Below are 19,604 nucleotides of genomic sequence, written 5' to 3'. Positions count from 1 at the left end.
GCCCGTGTAATACTGAATGTATGTATTGATTTCATGTGCCTGGTTTTTATATATACACGTGTACGCACATAAATATATACACATACATAAATTATGAATATATTATGAAAAGTAAGTGTAGTATTACTTAATGGTTTATAAAGACTAATAATTTCTATTATAATTGTTAATGGCTTCTACTAGGTAGATGCCCAGGTCAAAGAATCTGTCAAGCTAATGCTTTTTGGTGATCAACAAGAAGACTTTCCCGAATCACTTCTCCAATGGCTTACATCCAATTTTGTGAGCAAAAGTGATCTGCAGACTTCGTTGCGGGATCTAGAGTTGCAGATCCTCAAGAATATTACTTTCCATATGTCTGTTACGAACCAAAAACTAACATCTGAAGTAGTAACAAATGCTATGACCAATGCAGGGATTTGTGGAATCACAGAAGCGGTGAGTGAGTTTAAGCTCTCCAAAGTTCAACTAAAACTGTAAAGAGTCCTTTTATAGGCATTTTGTTGAGCATGATCATCAATATAAATGTTAGTGATTTTTAAGAGATGTGGGGAACATTAATTGAAGTGGGGAGAACTACAGAAAATGCTTTATCAAGTCTATTCTCACAGCATTGCTTTTTGCCTGTTGTGAACATTTGTGTTTTCTCAAAGTATGCTGTCTTGAAAATTGAAGAATTCCCAAGAAACCAGTATACCAAAGATGCTGCTCAGGGTCTTGGGAAGGTGGGGGAAAGAATGCAACTTTTGAAGAGAACACCAGTCAAGATGCAGTATGAATTTGTACTTTGAGACAGACAGCCATGCATAGAAAATGGCCTCTGTCCTGACAGACGCTTTCAGACTTGTGATGGAGTGCAGCATCTCAAAAAGATGCTTGCAACTTCACAGGTGTGTATATATAAATTATTTTTTCACCTGATATTACTGAAGTCTTTTTCTATTCTCTTCTACGTGTGCATCTGTAGCAAGCACAGATTATTGTCAACAATGCGCTGAAGCTCTACTCTCAAGACAAGACTGGTATGGTAGATTTCGCCTTGGAATCTGGAGGTAAATAGTAGAGAAAACACGTTTTTACTATTCATGTTTGTTATAGTGTTTACAAAAATCTTACAATGAAGACTAAAGGTTAGTAGATCATCCTGTTGTCTTGCTTGATCATCAGACTACCGCTGTCTGTGTGGTGTATACAGGGTTATATATCAGCCTAGGTATGCATGGACAGGGATAGAATAGTGCTTCTAACCATGTGTACAACTGGATACTAGAGAAACACAGATCTGGGTGGGGAGTGTACACCCACTGAACTCACAGGGGGAAAAAAAAAAGTGTATCTTTCAGCCCTCTTAAATGAAAAACATTTAACGTGTTCTTAAAATAACATTGTACTTGATAAAAGCACTGTATCACCAGAAAATTATTATACTTTAATAGGGTTTTTTTGAGGAAAATAACTGGTATATTCATTAAGCTTTGTACAAATATCTGCCTTAAAAGTCTTCTGGAAGAAATGAGTAATTATTTCTGCTAACCCGATACATCTTTTTTGAGGTGGCAGCATTCTGAGTACTCGCTGCTCTGAAACCTATGAGACCAAAACAGCATTAATTAGCCTCTTTGGAATTCCTCTGTGGTACTTCTCTCAGTCCCCAAGAGCGGTAATTCAGGTAATTAAAGGCCAAGTAACCAAATCCAGAAATGTTACTTTTGTGTTGAGTGGTTTAGTTTTTGGATGCTGGATGTTTCTGTCCTGTAATGCAGTGTGGGGCATGGGCACTTTGAACTGTGTTTCCAAGAGTGGGATTCTTCTGGTAGCTCCTGGACACTGCTTAAGTCCTACTCTCGCAAAATTAAGACCCTTACAGGAGACTTGGGTGGTGCATTGGCCTTCTGAAAGATGTGAGCACTGGGAGGGTTCCTGTTGAGAAGTAATCTCAAGGTGGGTTGTCAAAACAGTGCTGATAGTTCAGGAAAACAACATATCCACCTGAAGAGTTCTGCCAAATAGATTCTACTCTGCCACTTGCTATCTAAGCCTGTCCCTAATAATTCAGAATTCATTACAACTCTTTATTACAAAAAAGTCATTAAATGCTTGTGGTGGTTGTTTTCTGTTGTTCTTGTGTCCCATTCTGTCCTCCCCCTTCCTCCTGTCTAGCCGGACATGTATCCAGGAAACTGCTGGGCTTTCAAAGGATCACAGGGGTATCTTGTAGTTAGACTTTCAATGAAGATCTATCCAACTGCCTTTACGGTGGAACACATACCAAAAGCACTTTCACCCACAGGAAATATCACCAGTGCTCCTCGGAACTTTTCAGTATATGTAAGTCTGTCTCTGAACTGAAGTTGATGTTTGTAGGCATAAAGAATATTTGTGTTACATATCTTGGAAAATAATGACTGAAGGAAGGACAGCTAAGAAGAGACACTCTTTCTGTCATTGCTCTTAAAATTGCTTATATCTTTTTATGAGCTTTCAGAATCTTGACTTCCATCTTGTTTACACCCTTGATGTTTTCTCATTCTTGCTTTTCCTGAGCAGTTTATATTGTACACTGTGATAGTGGTTTTGCCATGGAAATTAAGGGCTTTGACCATCAAAACATCTAAACATAGCACAACTATTTGCAGCAGAGGAAACTCAAATACAGAGCTGTGCCTGAACAAGCATTAAGTTACATGGGAAGCATTCTCATCCTGGTTTGATAGGCTTCTGAATGCTGCCTGTTGATACTCAGTTACGTAGACATGCTTCTGGTTTTGGTTTTATTTCAAATTTGACAGAAGCAAAAACCTTTATCCTGTTGTTATAGGGTCTAGATGATGAATATCAAGAAGATGGCACACTTCTAGGACAGTATGTCTATGATGAAGGAGGAGAACCACTGCAGGTGTTTCCAGTCATGGTAAGTCTGGATGATAAGGTTTAAAGTGTCAGGAGAAAGATGTGCACTACCATAGAAAGTATGAGTAACAAGCAGTGAAGGAAAAAGGCCTCATTCTCTGTGGGACACTGTAGAAACTGAGGCAGAAAGTATCTACCAATCTGCCCCAAAACTTGTGGTCTTAAACAGGTTAGAGGCAGGGGAAAAAAAGGCATTTTCTTCTGCAGGGTGGGGGTGGGGAAGCATTCAAAAAATGTGTAGACGTGGCACTTCAGGGCACGGTTTAGGAGGCCTGGGGGTGCTGGGTTGACAGTTGGACTTGATGATCCTAGAGCTCTTTTCCAACCTAAATGATCTTATGAAAGGTTTGTGCCATCTGGACACAAATAGTATGAAGATGCTAAACATATAAAGAGTCTGCTTCATGCTGCTTCTGACTCGCTTCACAAAAAACTAGTCGTAAGGCAAGGCAGGTTCTGTTCAAAGTGGCAGGAAGTTCCCATGGCATAACTTAGTTATGAATAAAAGTTGGTAGTTGCTGGAATCTCAGAAAGCAACTTCAGTTGCACCTGTTTATACTGGAAGCCTAACTCTGGTTTGTGTGTTTGCTTTTTCCTTCTCCAGGAGAAAAGTGAACATGCATTCCAAATAGTGGAACTGAGAATTTTTTCTAACTGGGGACATGCAGAGTACACATGCCTTTATCGGTTCAGAGTGCATGGGAAACCTGCCGAATAATCTCCTACACTACAGCTTGGGTTGGTTTTGTTGTTGTTGTACATTTTGTTCTCAATTTGTATATACCGGAAAGCCTAGAACACTGGAATCTTTAAAGGACGAGGATGCAAGAGATATACTGCAGAACTATTGATCCTCGGATAAAGGCAGAAGACTGTCAGCAGAACTGTATAAACAAAATAATTTCTATCTGCTCTAATGCTCAGCTTGTAATTGCCAGTTAGCTTTATATTTTTGTGTCCATGCTGAGAGAAATAATGCATGCAAACTACTCTGGTTCATAAAGCCCAGTTGGCAAACAGGTGACACCTATTTTATTAAAAATGAATGTATTGGGTTTTTTAAAAGAATAAACCACACTTTCTGCACCTAGGAATCTTTTTTTTAAATCCAGGACTTGACTGCATAGTTCTGTTAGCTTGGCACCATAAGCCAAAAACTGTGGTACATTTTAAACACTGGCTGTGGCTAAAGGTGTCCCTCAGCTGACCCTTGGTTTTGACCTTTTTGGTGGATCCAAAAGGGCTGCTTTGATACATGTTGAATATAATAAATACTACTGTCAGGGAAAGTTTAATGCAACCAAAACTAGTTTAAACACCAGCGACCGAGAATGCTTTACTGTAACTTGTGGCCATGACTTGCTCTAAAAGTCAGGGATAACTTCAGTTACTCAAAGTTATTTTAAAGGTTTTTACCGTAGCAACTTGGCCAGTTTGTTCTTTAGCGCTAATTGCAAACTGACCTTGATGGTCGGACTAACTGGATCGGAGCTGACGAGCCTGCTATGTTGCTTAGTAAGCATTAGTGTGCAGCAGTTAAACAATCTTAATTTGTCAAAAGTGATCTCTGTGGGATAAAACTCCCTAGGCTGGTTCGTTGTACGCAGCAAGGGCTGTACCGTAGGGTGCAGTAAGTGGAAGACAAGGCTGAAGCAGCCCTTGCTACTTTGCGTTTACAAGAGGGACTTTTGCTCAGTGCTGCCACATTGAAATACGTGTGTGTTCTTTAGATCACTCCTTGGTCAAGTGTAAGAAGATTAGAGTGATGTCTTGCTCTCACGAGCAACATTCCTGCATAGAATGAGCTGGAAGTGCTTATTGCCCCCGTAGGATTGCTACTTTGAAGATCCTTTTCAAAAAAGATTCCGGAAATGTACTTGCATACAGAATTTTTACCCTGCTGTTACAATGCATTTTATAGTTACATATGAACTGTTAACACATGGAACTGCTGACTGGTTTTCTGATTAGTTACATATGTTGCACAACAGTCCTCGAATGTTTAAAAAAGTGTCTCTGTGAAGAACTATCTTTTTTTTTTTTTTTCACTTGAGCTAGAGACAGACCCTATGGCCTACGCAGAGGAGCTAGACTATGTCTGTACAGGTGTTTTTGCATTATAGGTTACACATCTAAAATTAGAATTATCCTGTATAAATTGAAACTAGGTAGCTGGGGTGGGAATATTTTGAATAACACTAACTTATTTTTAAGAGCAAGATAGGACTTTGTGCAATGTATTTTTGTAAATGCTTTTCAAACTGTCTGTTACTCTTTGCTGCCTCTAAACTGACAAGATGCTATTGAGATGTTTAAATAAAGAGTTTTAATTTTTGGAAGTGCATGTAATATTTGGGACAAGAAATAAAGCTTCTTTTCTGTACTTTTGATCACCTGCTTAAATAACTGAGGACATGGGAGACTATAGTATATGTAGGTGCCGCAGTCGTAGGCAGAACAGGTTTTACGCCAGGGCTCGTTTCCCCCTTTCTCCCCCTTCCCTGCAAAAGAGGTCGGGAGCGAAGTCATGCTGTTCGCAGGCGGAGAGCCGCGTGCCCTGGACGTGCGGCGTGCGTGGGGCCTGATTTTTCCCTTGGGTGTTTTAGTGCGGCAGCGTCTCGTGCTGCTCAGCGCACGCTGGAATTTTCTGAAGGAAAAAAACCCCAGAAGTTGGTGGTTACATGTTGCTGAAGAGCATCGAGCAATATCGTGAATTTTTGGATTTTTGTTGTGGGGTGGGGTGTGTTGCTGTCTGTTTTTAACCCTGTGTCGCGGCTCTGCCCTCCCGCCCCGAGGCACACCCGCGCTCGCCTGGGTTTTGCTGCCTGCCATGCACAAACCCTTCCTCCATTTCTTCATGCTCCACCTTTTCCCCGGTTTTCGGGGCCGGGAGCGGCCTCTGACGCAGGCCAAAGCCTTGGGGGACACACACCACCCCCACCCTCTCCGCTTTTAGCCCCTCCCGGCCGGTGCAGCCCCTCGGCAAACGCGACCCCACCCCTGCTCGGCCCCGCCCCCGGGGCCCCACGTGACGCGGACCGCCCCTGAGCCTCGCCGGCCGCCGTCGGAGTGGGCGGAAGCCGGGCGGGCGAGACGTGAGGGCCGCGACGCCGCCGCGGGGCTGCGTGGGGCTGCGTGCGTCTGTGCCCGCCCTCCGTCCCCCCTCCCCTCCTCCGCGGTGATGGCGGCGGCGATCATGGCGGCGGAGCAGGAAGCCGCGAAAGGCGGCGGCAGGAACCGCGGCGGCGTGCAGCGCGTGGAGGGCAAGCTGCGCGCCAGCGTCGAGAAGGGCGACTACTACGAGGCGCACCAGATGTACCGGACGCTGTTCTTCAGGTAGGGCCCGGCCGGGCCCGGCTCGCCGCCCTGCCCCTCCCCCGCCCGGCCTTCCAGAGCCTTCCCACGCACTCCGCTGGGCTGCTGCCCGCCGCGCCCACATCCGCTCCCCATTGGCCGCGGCTCCTGCCCATCGCCGCATCCTGCTTTCTCATTGGGCCGCGGGGGGGCGGGGTGGGGCGGGTACGTGCCGCGGAGGGCAGGGCAGGGCGAGGGGCGCCGGACCAAGCTGGGCCCGGGCCCGACCTGAGGGCAGCGGGCTGCCCGCGGTGGCCCCGCTCCACCCCGGACCGGCCGCGTTCCCGCTGCCCCAGACCCCGCCGCCGCTGGAGGCCTTAGGGGCGGCGCGGGGAGCCGCTGCTCGACGGGGTTTGGAGGTTGAAGCCGGACGGTGGCGCGGCCGGGCCCAGCCGCCCGGCCTGACCCGACCCGACCCGACCCGACCCCGCGGGCCCGGCTGAGGGACGGGACGGCGCTGGCGGGAGCGGGGCACGGCGGGTGCTCCCTGCCTTGCGTCCCGGGAGAGCACCGTCCCGTCCCGTCCCGCTGACGTGCAGGGGACGTGTTGCGTCATACCTCCCCGCGGTGACGGGCAGAGCTGAGTTTTGCGCTCCCGTCCCGAGTGACGCACACCCCGCCCCCGGCCGGCCGGGATGGCCTCGGTCAGCCCCCCCCGAGCGTCCCCCGGGGGCTCGCAGGCCCCGCGTGTCCCTGGCCCCGGGGCCACCCTGCGCTCCGGGGGCAGGCGCCTCCTGCTCTCGGCCTGGCTGCCAAGGGGGGTGTTTCACGGTTTTAAGGTTTTGGCTCGATGATTGCTCTGCCAAGAAACAGGGCTGCCTTGTTGCATGGCAGTCACCCTCGGGTACCACTTTCGGGAAGGGGCAGCTCTCAGAATGGCAAATATCACCTGTACAGACAGATTTTATTAGAATAGATTCTAGCTGGTGTAATGTTTGCGTACGTGATTATGACTAAGTAGAACAGGCCTGGGCATTTTTTCAGAAATATTACTACTACATGTTTTCTCATAAGAAACTTATTTTTCTTGCAAACTTTATTTTATTTTTCACACCCCCTGTAACTTGCAGTGGACACCCTTTCTCTCATCAGAACAGAAAATGTTGACCCTTCCTTTCAGGCAATTCACAGAATAAGATGTCTCTTCTAGGGGCTTCCTCAGCTGGTCCCAGCGTTGTTGGGAGGACAGGTGGGAAATCTGCCTTCTGAGTCTTGGTAGCTCACTTGTGTGTCACCTGTCCTAGGAGCTCCTCAGAGTTGGAGCGGGAACAGGCCTGTGGGTATGCACAGAAAAATAGCAGTCAGGCACGTGGGGAAGAGGCTCCTTGGTACACAGTCCTACTGCTGCTGGCAGCACACATTAGATAGCCCGCCCTACCCTGTACACCAAGCACCATGAAATTAAAGCAGTTCTGTTCTGCTGTGGCCTGGTGGGATCAGCGAGGGCACCATCTAGGCCTTAAGACTTGTTGTTTAGCCCCAGTCAGCAGCCAAGCCCCACGCAGCCGCTCGCTCACTCCCCCCTGGTGGGACGGGGGAGAGAATGGGAAGAGTAAAAGTGAGGCAACTCGTGGTTTGAGATAACGACAGTTTAATAGGTTAAGCAAAAGCTGCACACACAAGCAAAGCAAAACAAGGAATTAATTCACTCCTTCCCACGGGCAGGCAGGTGCTCAGCCATCCCCAGGAAAGCAGGGCTCCATCACGCGTAACGGTTACTTGGGAAGACAAACACCATTACTCCAAACGTCCCCCCTTCCTCCTTCTTCCCCAGCTTTATCAACTGAGCATGATGCCATATGTTGTGGGATATCCCCTGGGTCAGTTTGGGTCAGCTGTCCCGGCTGTGTCCCCTCCCAGCTTCTTGTGCACCCGGCAGAGCACGGGGAGCTGAAAAAGTCCTTGACCAGTGTAAGCGCTACTTAGCCACAACTAAAACATCTCCACATTATCACCACTGTTCCCAGCAAAAATCCAAAACATAGTCCCATACTGGCTACTATGAAGAAATTTAACTCTATCCCAGCTGAAACCAGGACAAGACTTAAATTGTATTTGAGACTAAATCTAAATTTAAGACAAAGCATGGCCCATTTTATAGTAGGGATTATGTGCTGTGATGGCTGCGGTGGCAGAAGATGACTTGGCTCAGCAGGTCACTTCTCATCCAGTCTTGTGAATGTATTAACTCACACAATTTGCTTAAGCCTCCGTGAATTAATTTGGAATCAAAGATCCTGCTTTTTCCCTTCTACATGCAAGAGAGAGGAGGTGCTCAATTAAATGAGAAGGTGACATTTGCATAGCTAGGAAGAGGGTTTCCTTCTAGGCAAAAAGATGTTATGAGACTGTGAAATTTGTTTGGAAAGTCACTGAGGCCAAAAAAAGAGAGTCCTGGATTGTCCTGTCTGTCCTCTGTAAAATGTATGTTAAATGTCAACAGTATTCCAGAGACACATTAGCACGAGTGAGATGACCTCAGCTGCGGAATGGTACTTGGGACGGCCAGTGTTTACTTGTTTCAAAGAACACCAGCCTGTAAAATGTTAGTCTGTTCTGACATGAGTTACGTGTTAAACTTGAAATCCTGACTCAAAGCTTCAAAAGTCAAAAACTGAGATGTGTTTGAGGGTGCAGGAGGAAAGATTGTCATGAGCCTGCGTTCTGCGGACTCCTTATCCCTCCCTGTGATCCACGCAGCAGGTGGAAAACTGCTGTTCCTGCCTGACAGCGAGCAGCGAGTCCTGTGCTCCTCCGAACAGGAGCTCCTGGGCCAGTGTCGTTACTGTGCCGGCTGGCTGCGTTGAGCTCTTCCCTGTTTACGATCCGGTGATTGAGTCAAACTTCCAAGTTTAACACCCCTGTTGTAGTTACATTGGCATCTGTTTTCCTCATGCTTGTAAGTACTTTTTCTGGTATGAATGATCTGTTCCAGGATCTTGGTTATGAAAATGTTTCTCTGTTGTTCTAAATGCCACTTAGATCAATGTAGTGAACATTTATTTTTATTAAAATTTCTTTTTAAATAAAAGGGTTTTTTTTAAAAGAATCCCCACAACTCTTTTAAATGTATTTTGTATTGTAAAGCTGTTTTCAGCATCTTGTAGTATCTGCTGTGGTAATTCCCAGATTAAGAGCTCCCAAATAGCACTGGGAATCTACTGCAAGTAGAATTTGTGGAAGTGGATCCACAGTGAGATTCGGAGTCTAGAAGCAAACCTGGATGTGAGGCCAACTATAAAAATGTTGGAGCTGCTGATCTGTTTGACTAACGTGTGGAGCGATTGCAAATCTGAATTATTGAGGATACTTATTCCAAAAAAACACCGTTGTGCCATCCATTATTGCAACTCTGGTAACTGTTTTGGATAGAAGACCTTGGGGTTTTTGGAAGACAGTGTGCAGGATGGGAGGACTCTGCCTCCTCCCGTGCTCATTGTCTGGTCTGGCTTTACCCGTAGGACCTGTCCCTGGGACTGTCACACGTGTGACAGGGCTCTCACGTGCAGCACTGGAGCTTTTGGGATCTGCCGTTTGCTCATTTTCCCTCTGGTTGGTGCAACCCCTTCCATGCGGGGACGCTGGCGCAGCGGAGCGGCTGCGGGACAGGGAGGCTGCTCTGACCTTCAAGAACAGAAAGGGGTGAAACGGGCACAGCACAGCCAGGCGCTGTAGAGGACAAAACAAATATTGCAGATGCTAAAGCAGTGTGGTAGGGCTGACGTCTTATCTTTTTGATATAAGCAAATTGGCTGTTGTTATTAACTACTCAGAAAACAGACTTTTTGAGAAGCAGTTAAGAGACATGGAAATTGGAAAATGTCTGTTGCCACACCTTAACTGCTTTTTAGGAAATGCTGAGTTTATAATCTAGAGCTGTGACTATCCAAGACCTTTAGTTACCGATAGTGATGATGTGCTGCAGTCACAGCACCATGGTAAGAGGCTCCTGCTCTTGAGGTAACCATTGGGAACAAGCTCTTTTATTCTTCATTTCTGGATTCATTCTTCAGTGAGGAGGGTGGAGCTGCAGAGCTGCAGCAGGTATGTTCTGAAGCATTATATTTGAGAGACCAGACTTGTTTCTGTTGTGAATCGGTGACTCTGTAAAGTGTTGCATCACACCAACCTTGCTGGCTGCTCTTTTCTTACTAGAGCCCATCAGAGACAAGCTGCTTTGGTTCAGCAGAGGACTCGTATGTGGCTGATGTCCCCTGGCAGGGAGTAGTAGTGGTCAGAGAGACTTAAACCAGTGGAAAGGAGACACAGCTGAGGAGAGGGCTGGAGTCGCTTGGGTGGCGCTGGGTGTGCAAGCTGTCCAGGGTGTGTTCTGAAAACTGTTTCGCTGTGATGGCTTTGGTTTTGGTGAAGGCTCTACTGTGATGGTCTGAGTGGTGTAGTTCAGTGCATTGGCATCTTTTGCTCAAGTGAACTCTTGGGATCATTTCCTTTTCTTTGTTTCAGCCCAAATCAGGTTTGAAGCTCTCCGTTTTCATTCTTATACTCTTTGCTCCTATTCCATCAAGTCTGGAGCAGAAAACAAATTGTAGCTTGCAGTTAAAGTTATGTCATTATTGAAGCTAAACTGATTTAAAAATAAATCCCTTATTGCCTTTATTTTAAATTTTAGTGATCCTTTAAATGTAAGTAACTTTAAGCATATACAGCTTATTTAGTGGTAATTTTTCCTGAGGCTTTGGTATTGTTTTCAGGTATATGTCACAAGGGAAACATGCAGAAGCAAGAGAACTAATGTATTCAGGTGCTTTGCTGTTCTTCAGTCATAACCAGGTAAGTCACTGATTTTTTTGTGTGTGGGTTGGGGGTGGTGGTGGATAGGTCATTATTCCAAGATTTTGAGGGGCGAACGGTGAATTCTCAGTGGTAAATGTCTGGGGTAATTGCTTTGTAATCTTTTGTTTTATCTCTTTGTTGAGCCTTTCTGCACAAAGCAGAATTGTGCCAAACTGGAACATAAAGCAGAAGTGTTTGTGAGCATCCAGACAATAGCCATAACCACATTTGTTTTGCTTTCCTGGAGGCTTCTCTTTTGATGCCATCAAATTACTGTAATTTATTTATTCTGAGACTTGGTACTGTGCCTTAGCTGTAGATGATGATAAAAGTATTAAATCTGCCTCTGACAAAATTCTGGTTGATGTTTTCTTTTATGTACTGATATGTTCCTCACTACCAGTATGTGTCTCTTTTGTAGCAAAACAGCGCTGCTGATCTGTCCATGCTGGTTTTGGAGTCTTTGGAGAAATCGGATGCTAAAGTAGCAGATGACCTTTTAGGTGAGGTTGCCTTTGCGTTCGGTTTGGGGGTGTTTAGATGTGCTTTCACATCACGGTGACTGTTGTTAACAGTCTTGAAACCTCCCACGTGGCTAAGGGTTACCTTCATCATAGAAATGCACTGGGGGAAAATTTCATTAGAGAATAATGGATTCCCAATAACTTTGTGGCATGCTTAGAACAAACATTGCTGTCTCGTGGCATTGTCCTTTCCTCGATGCAGCACTAATGTATTGTCTGCACAGTCATTGGTGTCCCTAGGGCTTGGGTGGCTGGTGGTTTCCCACCCTAGCCCTGTGGTAGTGCGTACTTTATTTTGATTGAGCTGTTGACAAGGAAATTTTTCTTGTTTGACTGTGAGATTTGGTAAGCAGGCAATTCAGGGAGACCTTAAGAGCTGCCTGGCCAGACTACTGCTGCAGCATGGGTGAACCGCTCCAGTTAACAGCCTATGGATGGAGACAGAAAGACAGAGGCCATTCTTTGTTTACTTAAATCAGCTCTGACATTTGGTGTCCTATCTACGACTTCTGGTGGTGCTCTTCTGAACTACAGCCCTCACAGCTTCCCTATGGACGGCAAGCAGTCCCATAACCTGCAGCCTTTCCTCATCCTTGGGTATCCTGTCCCAAACAATGAGACAGGGAAGGTGTCACCAGCTGACTGCAAGGCACAGTTTTTGGCTCTGGAGGAGTCATATGAACATTGCTGGCTGATAGATGCAAGACTGACTTGATGTATGAGAAGTGGCTCAAGTTCAAAGTCACTCTTTTTTAAGGTGGCTTATGGAGGCTGTTAAGGGAGCTTAAGGCACGATAGATCTGTAACTTAAATGACGTATCTTAAAGATGCACTAGAAGCAGCAGTTCATCCCATTTCTGTTAATGCTAAATATTTGTGAATCTTATTGCTTCTAGAAAACTTGGCTAAATTGTTTAGTTTAATGGATCCAAATTCTCCTGAAAGAGTGGCTTTCGTATCCAGAGCACTAAAATGGTCTAGCGGGGGATCAGGAAAACTTGGACACCCAAAACTACACCAGCTACTAGCAATTACCCTGTGGAAAGGTAAGAAAAATCAACTGGCTTTTCTGTGTTTTGTTTCGAAAATATTGAAGGTATGGTATTGTAAGGATCTGCTTTGGAAATAACCTAGGGAAGCTGAGATGGAAATGACTGATTGAGTTCTTCTGTTATTACCTGATTTTTGCAATAACTTCAGTTTGATGTTACTAACAAAAAAAAATCTTGGGCTGTAACTCTGTACTAGTGCAAACCCCAAAACAACTGCTGTAAAGCTCTCTGTAGAAGGAAGGTTGATCCTTTAGACATTGAAATAGGTTGATTGAGTCATTAGGAGGAAAATAGCTGGGGAGCAAAGCTGTTCTATTGTGGTTTTTGGTTTTTTGGGTTTTTTTTTTGTTTTAAATCCTGGATAAACCTGACAAAGATTGAAATACATCACCTAGCATCCAAAACAGTCTTTGGATCTGGAGTTAGGTACTTTTTGAGACATTGACCAGCAGGCTTATTCCAGAATAAATGCTGTTGCCTTTGATTTGTGTTGGATTTTATCACTTAGGGTGGGATGTAAGATAAACCAAAAATGCACTAAATAATTATTTTAGCTGCAGATGATAGCCAGTTTTTGAAGTCTTACATTCAAATTGTAACAAAGATGCGTGAGAACAGTTGAATAAATGCCATCTCTTCTGTGGCTTCTTGTGAAATAACAACTGTGCAAGATGATTGTTTATTTTACATTTTTCAGTAGCTGCAAAGTGATGATAGTGGTTTTGTATAACAATCCTGACCCAATGGTCAACATTACAGCTCGTTGCCTTTCTGCGTGCCATAGGCCATCCCATAGCTCTTCTCATGGGACTTGTGTTAGCTTGATGGCTGCTGCCAGCCAGAAAGGGAGGATTTTCCTCAGAGCATTTAAGTTAGAAGCTGAGATATAATCAGGATAACAAATAGTTGCATTCTGAAAGTAAAAATCCCCATTTTATAGCAGTCTGCTCACTGTTCTTTTGAAGAGCAAAACACATACGTTTTCTTGGTCTGTAGTTTTTGAGAGTTTAATCAGAAAAGGCTCATATTTTTAAAACAAAGCTTTTATATTCCAAAAATTAGCAGCTATCCAGTTTTGATTTGCCATTGCAGTGATTTTGCATGGTGCTTTGCTTCAAGTTAAGTTCTAACAAATCATCGCCATTTCTTACACCTTTTTTCCCTGTGTAATTGCTGTTCTATTCAGCATATGGAAGCAATTTTAATTTTGATAGCAAGAGTGGGCTAAGCTAAAAATAGGAAATGCCTTCTTTCTGTGCGCGTAGAAAGAAGGACGCTGAAGATGCTGTTCAGCTTCTTGGTGCACATGGTCTTATATGGAGCTTCTTGATTCTTCCCCTAAGCACCGGTGATAGAGTATGAAGTGTCAACGTGCAGCTCGATAAAATGATGTGACTGCAGCTCAAGCTATTTGTCTCAGTGGTAGCTGTGGTTTGTGGTAGCATTGGATAAACTGTATTTAATAACAGTTGTTCAAATGTATTTAGGATAATGTGCTTATTATGTCCTTTATAAATTGTCTTAACTTATAAAGGAAAAGCCCACTCTCTTTGCTAGTTGTCTTGTTTATATACTGTGTACGTAGCTCTTGTCCTTTTACCACCTGTAGTGTACAAGCCTAACAGATTTGTTTGTATGTTCAGGTATGATGAACTGATATCTTAAAAGCCATTTTCTTTTTCCTTTTATAGAGCAAAACTATAGTGAATCTCGGTATCACTTCTTGCACTCCACAGATGGCGAAGGATGTGCAAATATGCTAGTAGAATACTCCTCGTCCAGGGGATATCGCAGTGAGGTGGACATGTTTGTAGCACAGGCAGTACTACAGTAGGTGTTAAACTTTTTAAAAATTATTTTGCTAAGATGACACTGTGTTTGAGGCCAATCTAATTTAATCATTATAGCTGTAGGTTAACCATGCATTCTTTTCAAAAGAGTCTGTGAAACTGGCCAGAGCTTCTGAAACTCACCTTGTGTGGTAACAATGGGAGAAAATAATCTCAAAACTGGTGGTTGTATTGGTCAGATGGGGGAGGGAAAAACACCAAACAAACAAAACATATTAAGGTCGAAACCTGAAATAACGTTAATTACCTGAAGAACTAACGCAATCTGTTTGACCCTGAAAACACAATTCTTCATTTTGCTAACACCACTTTATGTCAAGTTAGGGCTTACCTTGATGTTCTTACCAAGACTCAGCCTAAGTGGGCTCTATATTTACCTTCAGCATAGTACTTGCTCTCAGCCTCGTTGTCCTAAGAGGCAATTTGTCTTGGGTCACCCTACCCTGGTCTGTAAGCAGCAGTGCAATGTTTCTTGGTTTGACAGCATTGCCGGTGGCTTTAATTTACTTCAGGCATTTATTTTGTAGGAGGTAGGAATGCAAGCTATTATGTGTCTTGGCAGAGCTCACGTACAATTAAGGTTGACAAAGCCAATTTTACTGTGTTTAATCAGCTGATGGCTTTCTTCAGTCAGGGAAAGCAGCTCATGGAGGAGGCTGAGGAGGAGGTGGAGACAGGACTCTGCAGCAGGGCGTCAGGGAGAGAGTAGGTTTTGGGGGAGAGGGAGGAGGTGAGAGCAAGTCTGTCTCTCTTTTGGCAGCAGCGAGCTGTCATGTCAGATTTGTCCTGCTTTCCATAGCTGGTTGATGCAGATTGCAGTGATTTTGAGCGGTAGAAAATCCTTTATGGAAATCCAGTATATGCAGGACTCTCAGACAATTTTATGGGGCTTTGTTCTGGAGGGGGGGAAATTCTGGGGGGAAGTTAGGAGTAAAAGATTATTTTTTCAGTATTTTTACAGCACTACTACTGCATCCTTTACTGGCCTATATCTCAAATACTGTACTAAATCCTCTTACATGGCAGTTTATACGCTAATGAAAATAATTCCTTGCTCAGCAGTAAGGCAAAAGAGCCCAATGCCCTTGCACGTGTCAGGGTACAGAATTGGAGGCCAGCCTGCAACCGCAAATGAGCCTGCTCGTGGCAGCCTTCCCAGTGCTTGCTGCCAGCATTTGTCCCAGATAAAGTCTCTTGCTGGCCTTCTGGGACTTGCCAAGATTGCCAGTTAAATTAACTGGACCTGAACAAAGATTTGATCAGTTTGGGAAATTGATCTGTTAAGTGGTGACAAATGGCTTGGGAGCTCAAAATGTAGCTTTATTATGAGACATGTAGACATGTGTGTCAAACTTACTAGTGGTCCTGATGCCATGTTATTTTGAGGTAGTGCTAAAAGAATGACAGAGTCGTTAGGCACCAGCAGTTACGTACTGAAAGGAGGTGTGTTTGGGAGTGGACGGCACCAGGACAGAGGCCTTTAATTTGGTTTTTATCTCAGCATAGTAAACTCTGGACCAGTAAAGGCAATATCATGTTTAATTTGAATTACATGGTGTGGCCAGTCTTTCCACATTTTGATTTAATTGATGCCCTCTCTTAGTAACCATCCTGCACAGAATCTGCTTAGATCTTGGTTAAACTCATTCTATTACTGTCAATTCTCCCTCCCAACCCACTTGTTCCACAATGTACTGTAGTAGTGATTTCCCCTTCCTCGGTTGATAGCCACACCAATGCCAAAGGTGTACCTCTCTACCAGTTAGCTTTTGCCGTCAGTTTAAGCCTGAGATGGCATCTATGCACAAATGAAGCAGAGATTGTTGAGCTTTTGGCTTCCCTTTTCCTTTCTGCATGTAAAACTACTTCTCTGCCTTTTATTTTTAACTTGCTTTGTTCTGTTTCCTTTTACAGATTTCTCTGCTTAAAAAATAAGACCAGCGCATCAGTTGTTTTTACGACATACACACAGAAACATCCTTCAATAGAAAAGGGTCCGCCCTTTGTTCAACCACTGCTAAACTTCATCTGGTTTCTGTTACTGGCAGTTGATGGGTACGGTCTGATTTTTCTCATGTTGTTCTTGGTTTTCTTTTCAGTTGTTACTGAGGTTACATTTTTGGTTGTTTCCTTTCTAGAGGAAAACTAACAGTATTTACAGTATTGTGTGAACAGTATCAACCTTCGCTGAAAAGAGATCCCATGTATAATGAGGTGAGTTACTTGTAGTTGTAAACAGGATTTAACCTACAGAATTAGTGATTGTCTCCTGTTTTGTGACTTGCAGACAGGCCTGGCTTGTGTGGTAACTGCTGCCTATAGTACTTCCGTAGGCAAAGTAGCTGACGTTGTTCTTCACCTCGTGTCGTTTCAGTACCTAGATAGAATAGGACAGCTTTTCTTCGGTGTTCCGCCCAAGCAGACATCATCCTACGGAGGATTACTAGGTAAGGATTATGCCAACAACTGTTTATAGATACCACCAGTCTTTTCCAAGCAGTGGCTTATATGAAATAGCTGTGCTGGAAACATGAGGTTTGTTCTAACGAATATATCTGGTTTTTCATAGCCTGTAGAAACAGTCACTGCTGTAGAATACATGATGGATTGGTTGCATGTGAAATTAATTTGGTGAAGCTAGTAGACTTTTCATCTTTGAGAAGGGGAGAAGCATGTAAATTACTCTTATGCTTAATTTTTGACATTATGGTATAACTTCCAAATGTAAAGAAAAATCTTGTTTGTGTTAAAGCTCAATTTCCTCAGACTTCAGTGGCTGATTATCTTTGAGTCAAGTCTGGGACTTTGGTAGAGATTTGACCAGTCCTGATAGAAAATGAATGTTCCCAAAGTAGAAGTTCTGAAATTAATACTGCCCCTCTACAAGAACTGAAAAGGAATAAAGAAATTCAGCCCTCGTCTCCTGGCTCTTGAATAAAATGTGAGCAAATTGAACTGGATTACTTTTGTAAAATGGAGTGTTTTTCCCTGAGAACGAAGCTTCTCTGTTTGTAAACCGAACTGAAGCTTTGCCTACAAATGTCAATTCACTGATACCCAGAGATTGATGAAAAACATGAGCATCATAGATCCCATAGGTAAATAACAACAATTCAAGCATCTTTAGATTGAATAAAACAGGGAGAATGCACAAGTGCCTCAGACCAGTTCTTTGTAGCGTGGTACAGGCCGTTGCTGGGGTTCGACAGTTTCATGGGCGGAGGCGTCTTTCCTCATTTGGTTGGGTTTTTTTCCCTTCCTCTCATCAACTCTGGTACATGATGAGTATGTGACTTTGGTGGGGTTTTTCCAGTGTAGTCTTTGAGACGAAACGCATCAAAATACAGCTTTCCAAATCAATAAATTCTTAACGGAAACCTGTGCGGGAATCCTAACGTCCTGCTGAGACTCTTCTGCTTAGGGGAAAAAAAAGGTTTTTCATTACTGAAATCTGCACCCTAGCAGTAGCAGGACGGTAGGAGAGTAGTTAAAGTATTTGAGCCAAGAATGTAAAACCAGCATTTTTGACTGTCTTGTATTTTATTCTAGGAAATCTTTTAAACAGTCTGATGGGAACCGGAGAAGATGATGACACAGAAGATGGACAGGAAGATAGCAGTCCTATTGAGCTCGACTGAATGTTGTTGTCACTGGGTGCCGTGTAAATCTGATGATTCGATGACTCCAAAGACAGTTTTGGAATTTGAATCCTGCAGTTGTTTCTTGGCGCCTAAAAGGGCTTCTGCAGTCTTTTAGAAATGGTTGCTGAAATGTTCATAATGTTCGGTCTATATTATTTATGTAAAAAAAAAAAAAGAAAGAAACCAACAAAAAGTAGCCAAATGAACCAATCGGAGCAATTGTTAGCAGGTTTCCGATACAGCGGCTGGTGACTTTGATTAAAATATAGCCTTCTATGGTTTCTGATGCAGTATTCCCTTTTGCACAGTAATTCAGTAAAGCATAAATATGGGTGTTGCACTTCACGGCCTACCCAGTACCATCTTTGTTACCAGAAAGCCTCCTTGCCCTCTGCCACCTCCAAGGAAGATCTCGAAAGGCAGGGTGATCAATTGAATAATTTATTTGCGAGGCTGGTGCCAGAAGTCCTGCCAGATGAGACGAGCAGCATAATTTGAGATCCTTGTCAAAGAGACATTGATACCAAGCACTTGCTTGCACTGCCGTGAGTAACATGCACACCATTCATACTGCCTTTCACTCCTTAAGGTCTGGCTCTGCTGAGCCCACGCGTGTGTTTAGCCGATACTTCCTGAAAAGCACAAGATTGAATTGCTCGTGAGCAAAGGCCCATCAGTGGACCACAGGTCACAGGCTTCCATGTGGGTCTCTCTGGCCTAGGTATAAAAATTTGGCTCGTGGCTCTAGTCCTTTGGAACAGATTCTTTTTCGGTGTAAGGTCACAACCATACGTAAAGGCGATGGCGTTGCAGTGGATTAAATGATTTGCCGCGAGCAACGTATGTGTTTGAACTGCAGCTTATGTAAAGAAAAGGGATACTGCAGCACTTCTGGTTCTTTATGATATATTTATTTTTCTTGGGTGATTGATTCATTTAACACTTTCTGTAAAAAAAGAATAAATCAATAAATAATGGAGTAACTTCAACCTCAGTGGTAGGCATAGCCATTCTACATCTCCTCCTCTTTAATGCAGCACAGTGGATGTCAGTGGTGCAGTGAACAGATGAAATGGTGGGGAAACACTTTATTTTTTCACGATGAAAATAAAAAGGCTTAGATTAATAAACAGCAATCATGCATGGGGGAGGGAGGGATTAATACAAATCTATTGACTGTATGAGAAAGGCATTGAAAGGAAGACTTTGTGTTAATTGTGAAGTCTTAAATAAACACTTTATACCAGAATGTGTGATATTGCTGCTTTCTGAGTTTTATGAGCAGGGCTCTTGCTTTCCTTTCTATATTCCCCCGCCCTCTGCATTTGACTATGAGTGACCCAGACCTTAGTGCTGCAGCGCTAGCTCTGTGCAGTAAAGGCATAGTTTTAGTTGGGTATTAGCTGTGGAGTGCTTTGAGTTTAAGCAAGTTCAGGGAAGAACCCCCTACCCAGGCTGATGCTGTAGACGTTTAGTAAA

General features: G+C 44.0%; 2 protein-coding genes across 21 annotated transcripts in view; both read left to right on the top strand.

The window, feature by feature from the left end:
- The window catches only part of SUN1 (Sad1 and UNC84 domain containing 1), a 34,263-nt gene extending 28,970 nt beyond the window's left edge, over positions 1 to 5,293 (top strand). For 13 of the 19 annotated variants that reach the window (XM_075104973.1, XM_075104984.1, XM_075104983.1 and 10 more), the window contains 6 exons: positions 188 to 438; positions 968 to 1,052; positions 1,554 to 1,669; positions 2,161 to 2,328; positions 2,819 to 2,911; positions 3,515 to 5,293. In XM_075104973.1, the coding sequence (XP_074961074.1) occupies positions 188 to 438; positions 968 to 1,052; positions 1,554 to 1,669; positions 2,161 to 2,328; positions 2,819 to 2,911; positions 3,515 to 3,628 (827 nt within the window). In that variant the 3' untranslated portion in view covers positions 3,629 to 5,293. Of the gene's footprint in view, positions 1 to 183; positions 439 to 967; positions 1,053 to 1,553; positions 1,670 to 2,160; positions 2,329 to 2,818; positions 2,912 to 3,514 lie in introns of all 19 variants that reach the window. The other 6 variants (XM_075104977.1, XM_075104974.1, XM_075104987.1 and 3 more) reach the window with 1 other exon arrangement.
- Positions 5,294 to 5,816: 523 nt separating this feature from the next.
- Positions 5,817 to 19,374, top strand: GET4 (guided entry of tail-anchored proteins factor 4). 2 transcript variants are annotated; one of them, XM_075104995.1, is made up of 9 exons: positions 5,817 to 6,246; positions 10,977 to 11,055; positions 11,480 to 11,561; positions 12,479 to 12,628; positions 14,326 to 14,464; positions 16,399 to 16,539; positions 16,623 to 16,698; positions 16,859 to 16,931; positions 18,034 to 19,374. In XM_075104995.1, the coding sequence occupies exons 1-9, from the start codon at positions 6,092 to 6,094 to the stop codon at positions 18,120 to 18,122; spliced, it is 984 nt and encodes a 327-aa protein (XP_074961096.1). In that variant the 5' UTR covers positions 5,817 to 6,091; the 3' UTR covers positions 18,123 to 19,374. The 2 variants fall into 2 exon arrangements, with proteins under 2 accessions (XP_074961096.1, XP_074961097.1); XM_075104996.1 differs by having other exon boundaries at positions 5,947 to 6,246; positions 14,371 to 14,464.
- Positions 19,375 to 19,604: the final 230 nt, after the last annotated feature.

The sequence above is a fragment of the Phalacrocorax aristotelis genome, chromosome 10, assembly GCF_949628215.1.
Source record: "Phalacrocorax aristotelis chromosome 10, bGulAri2.1, whole genome shotgun sequence".
NCBI lineage: Eukaryota > Metazoa > Chordata > Aves > Suliformes > Phalacrocoracidae > Phalacrocorax > Phalacrocorax aristotelis.
Note: the sequence above shows the minus strand (reverse complement) of the source record. Positions and strands in the feature narration are given on the sequence as shown.

What these genes read in the sequence shown, in the direction of transcription:
- GET4 (XM_075104995.1), top strand. Translation starts at nt 6,092, where the DNA reads ATGGCGGCGGCGATCATGGCGGCGGAGCAGGAAGCCGCGAAAGGCGGC. An exon ending in TGTTCTTCAGTCATAACCAG is followed by an intron (nt 11,056 to 11,479) that starts GTAAGTCACTGA and finishes TCTCTTTTGTAG; the next exon opens with CAAAACAGCGCTGCTGATCT. An exon ending in CTGTTACTGGCAGTTGATGG is followed by an intron (nt 16,540 to 16,622) that starts GTACGGTCTGAT and finishes TTTCCTTTCTAG; the next exon opens with AGGAAAACTAACAGTATTTA.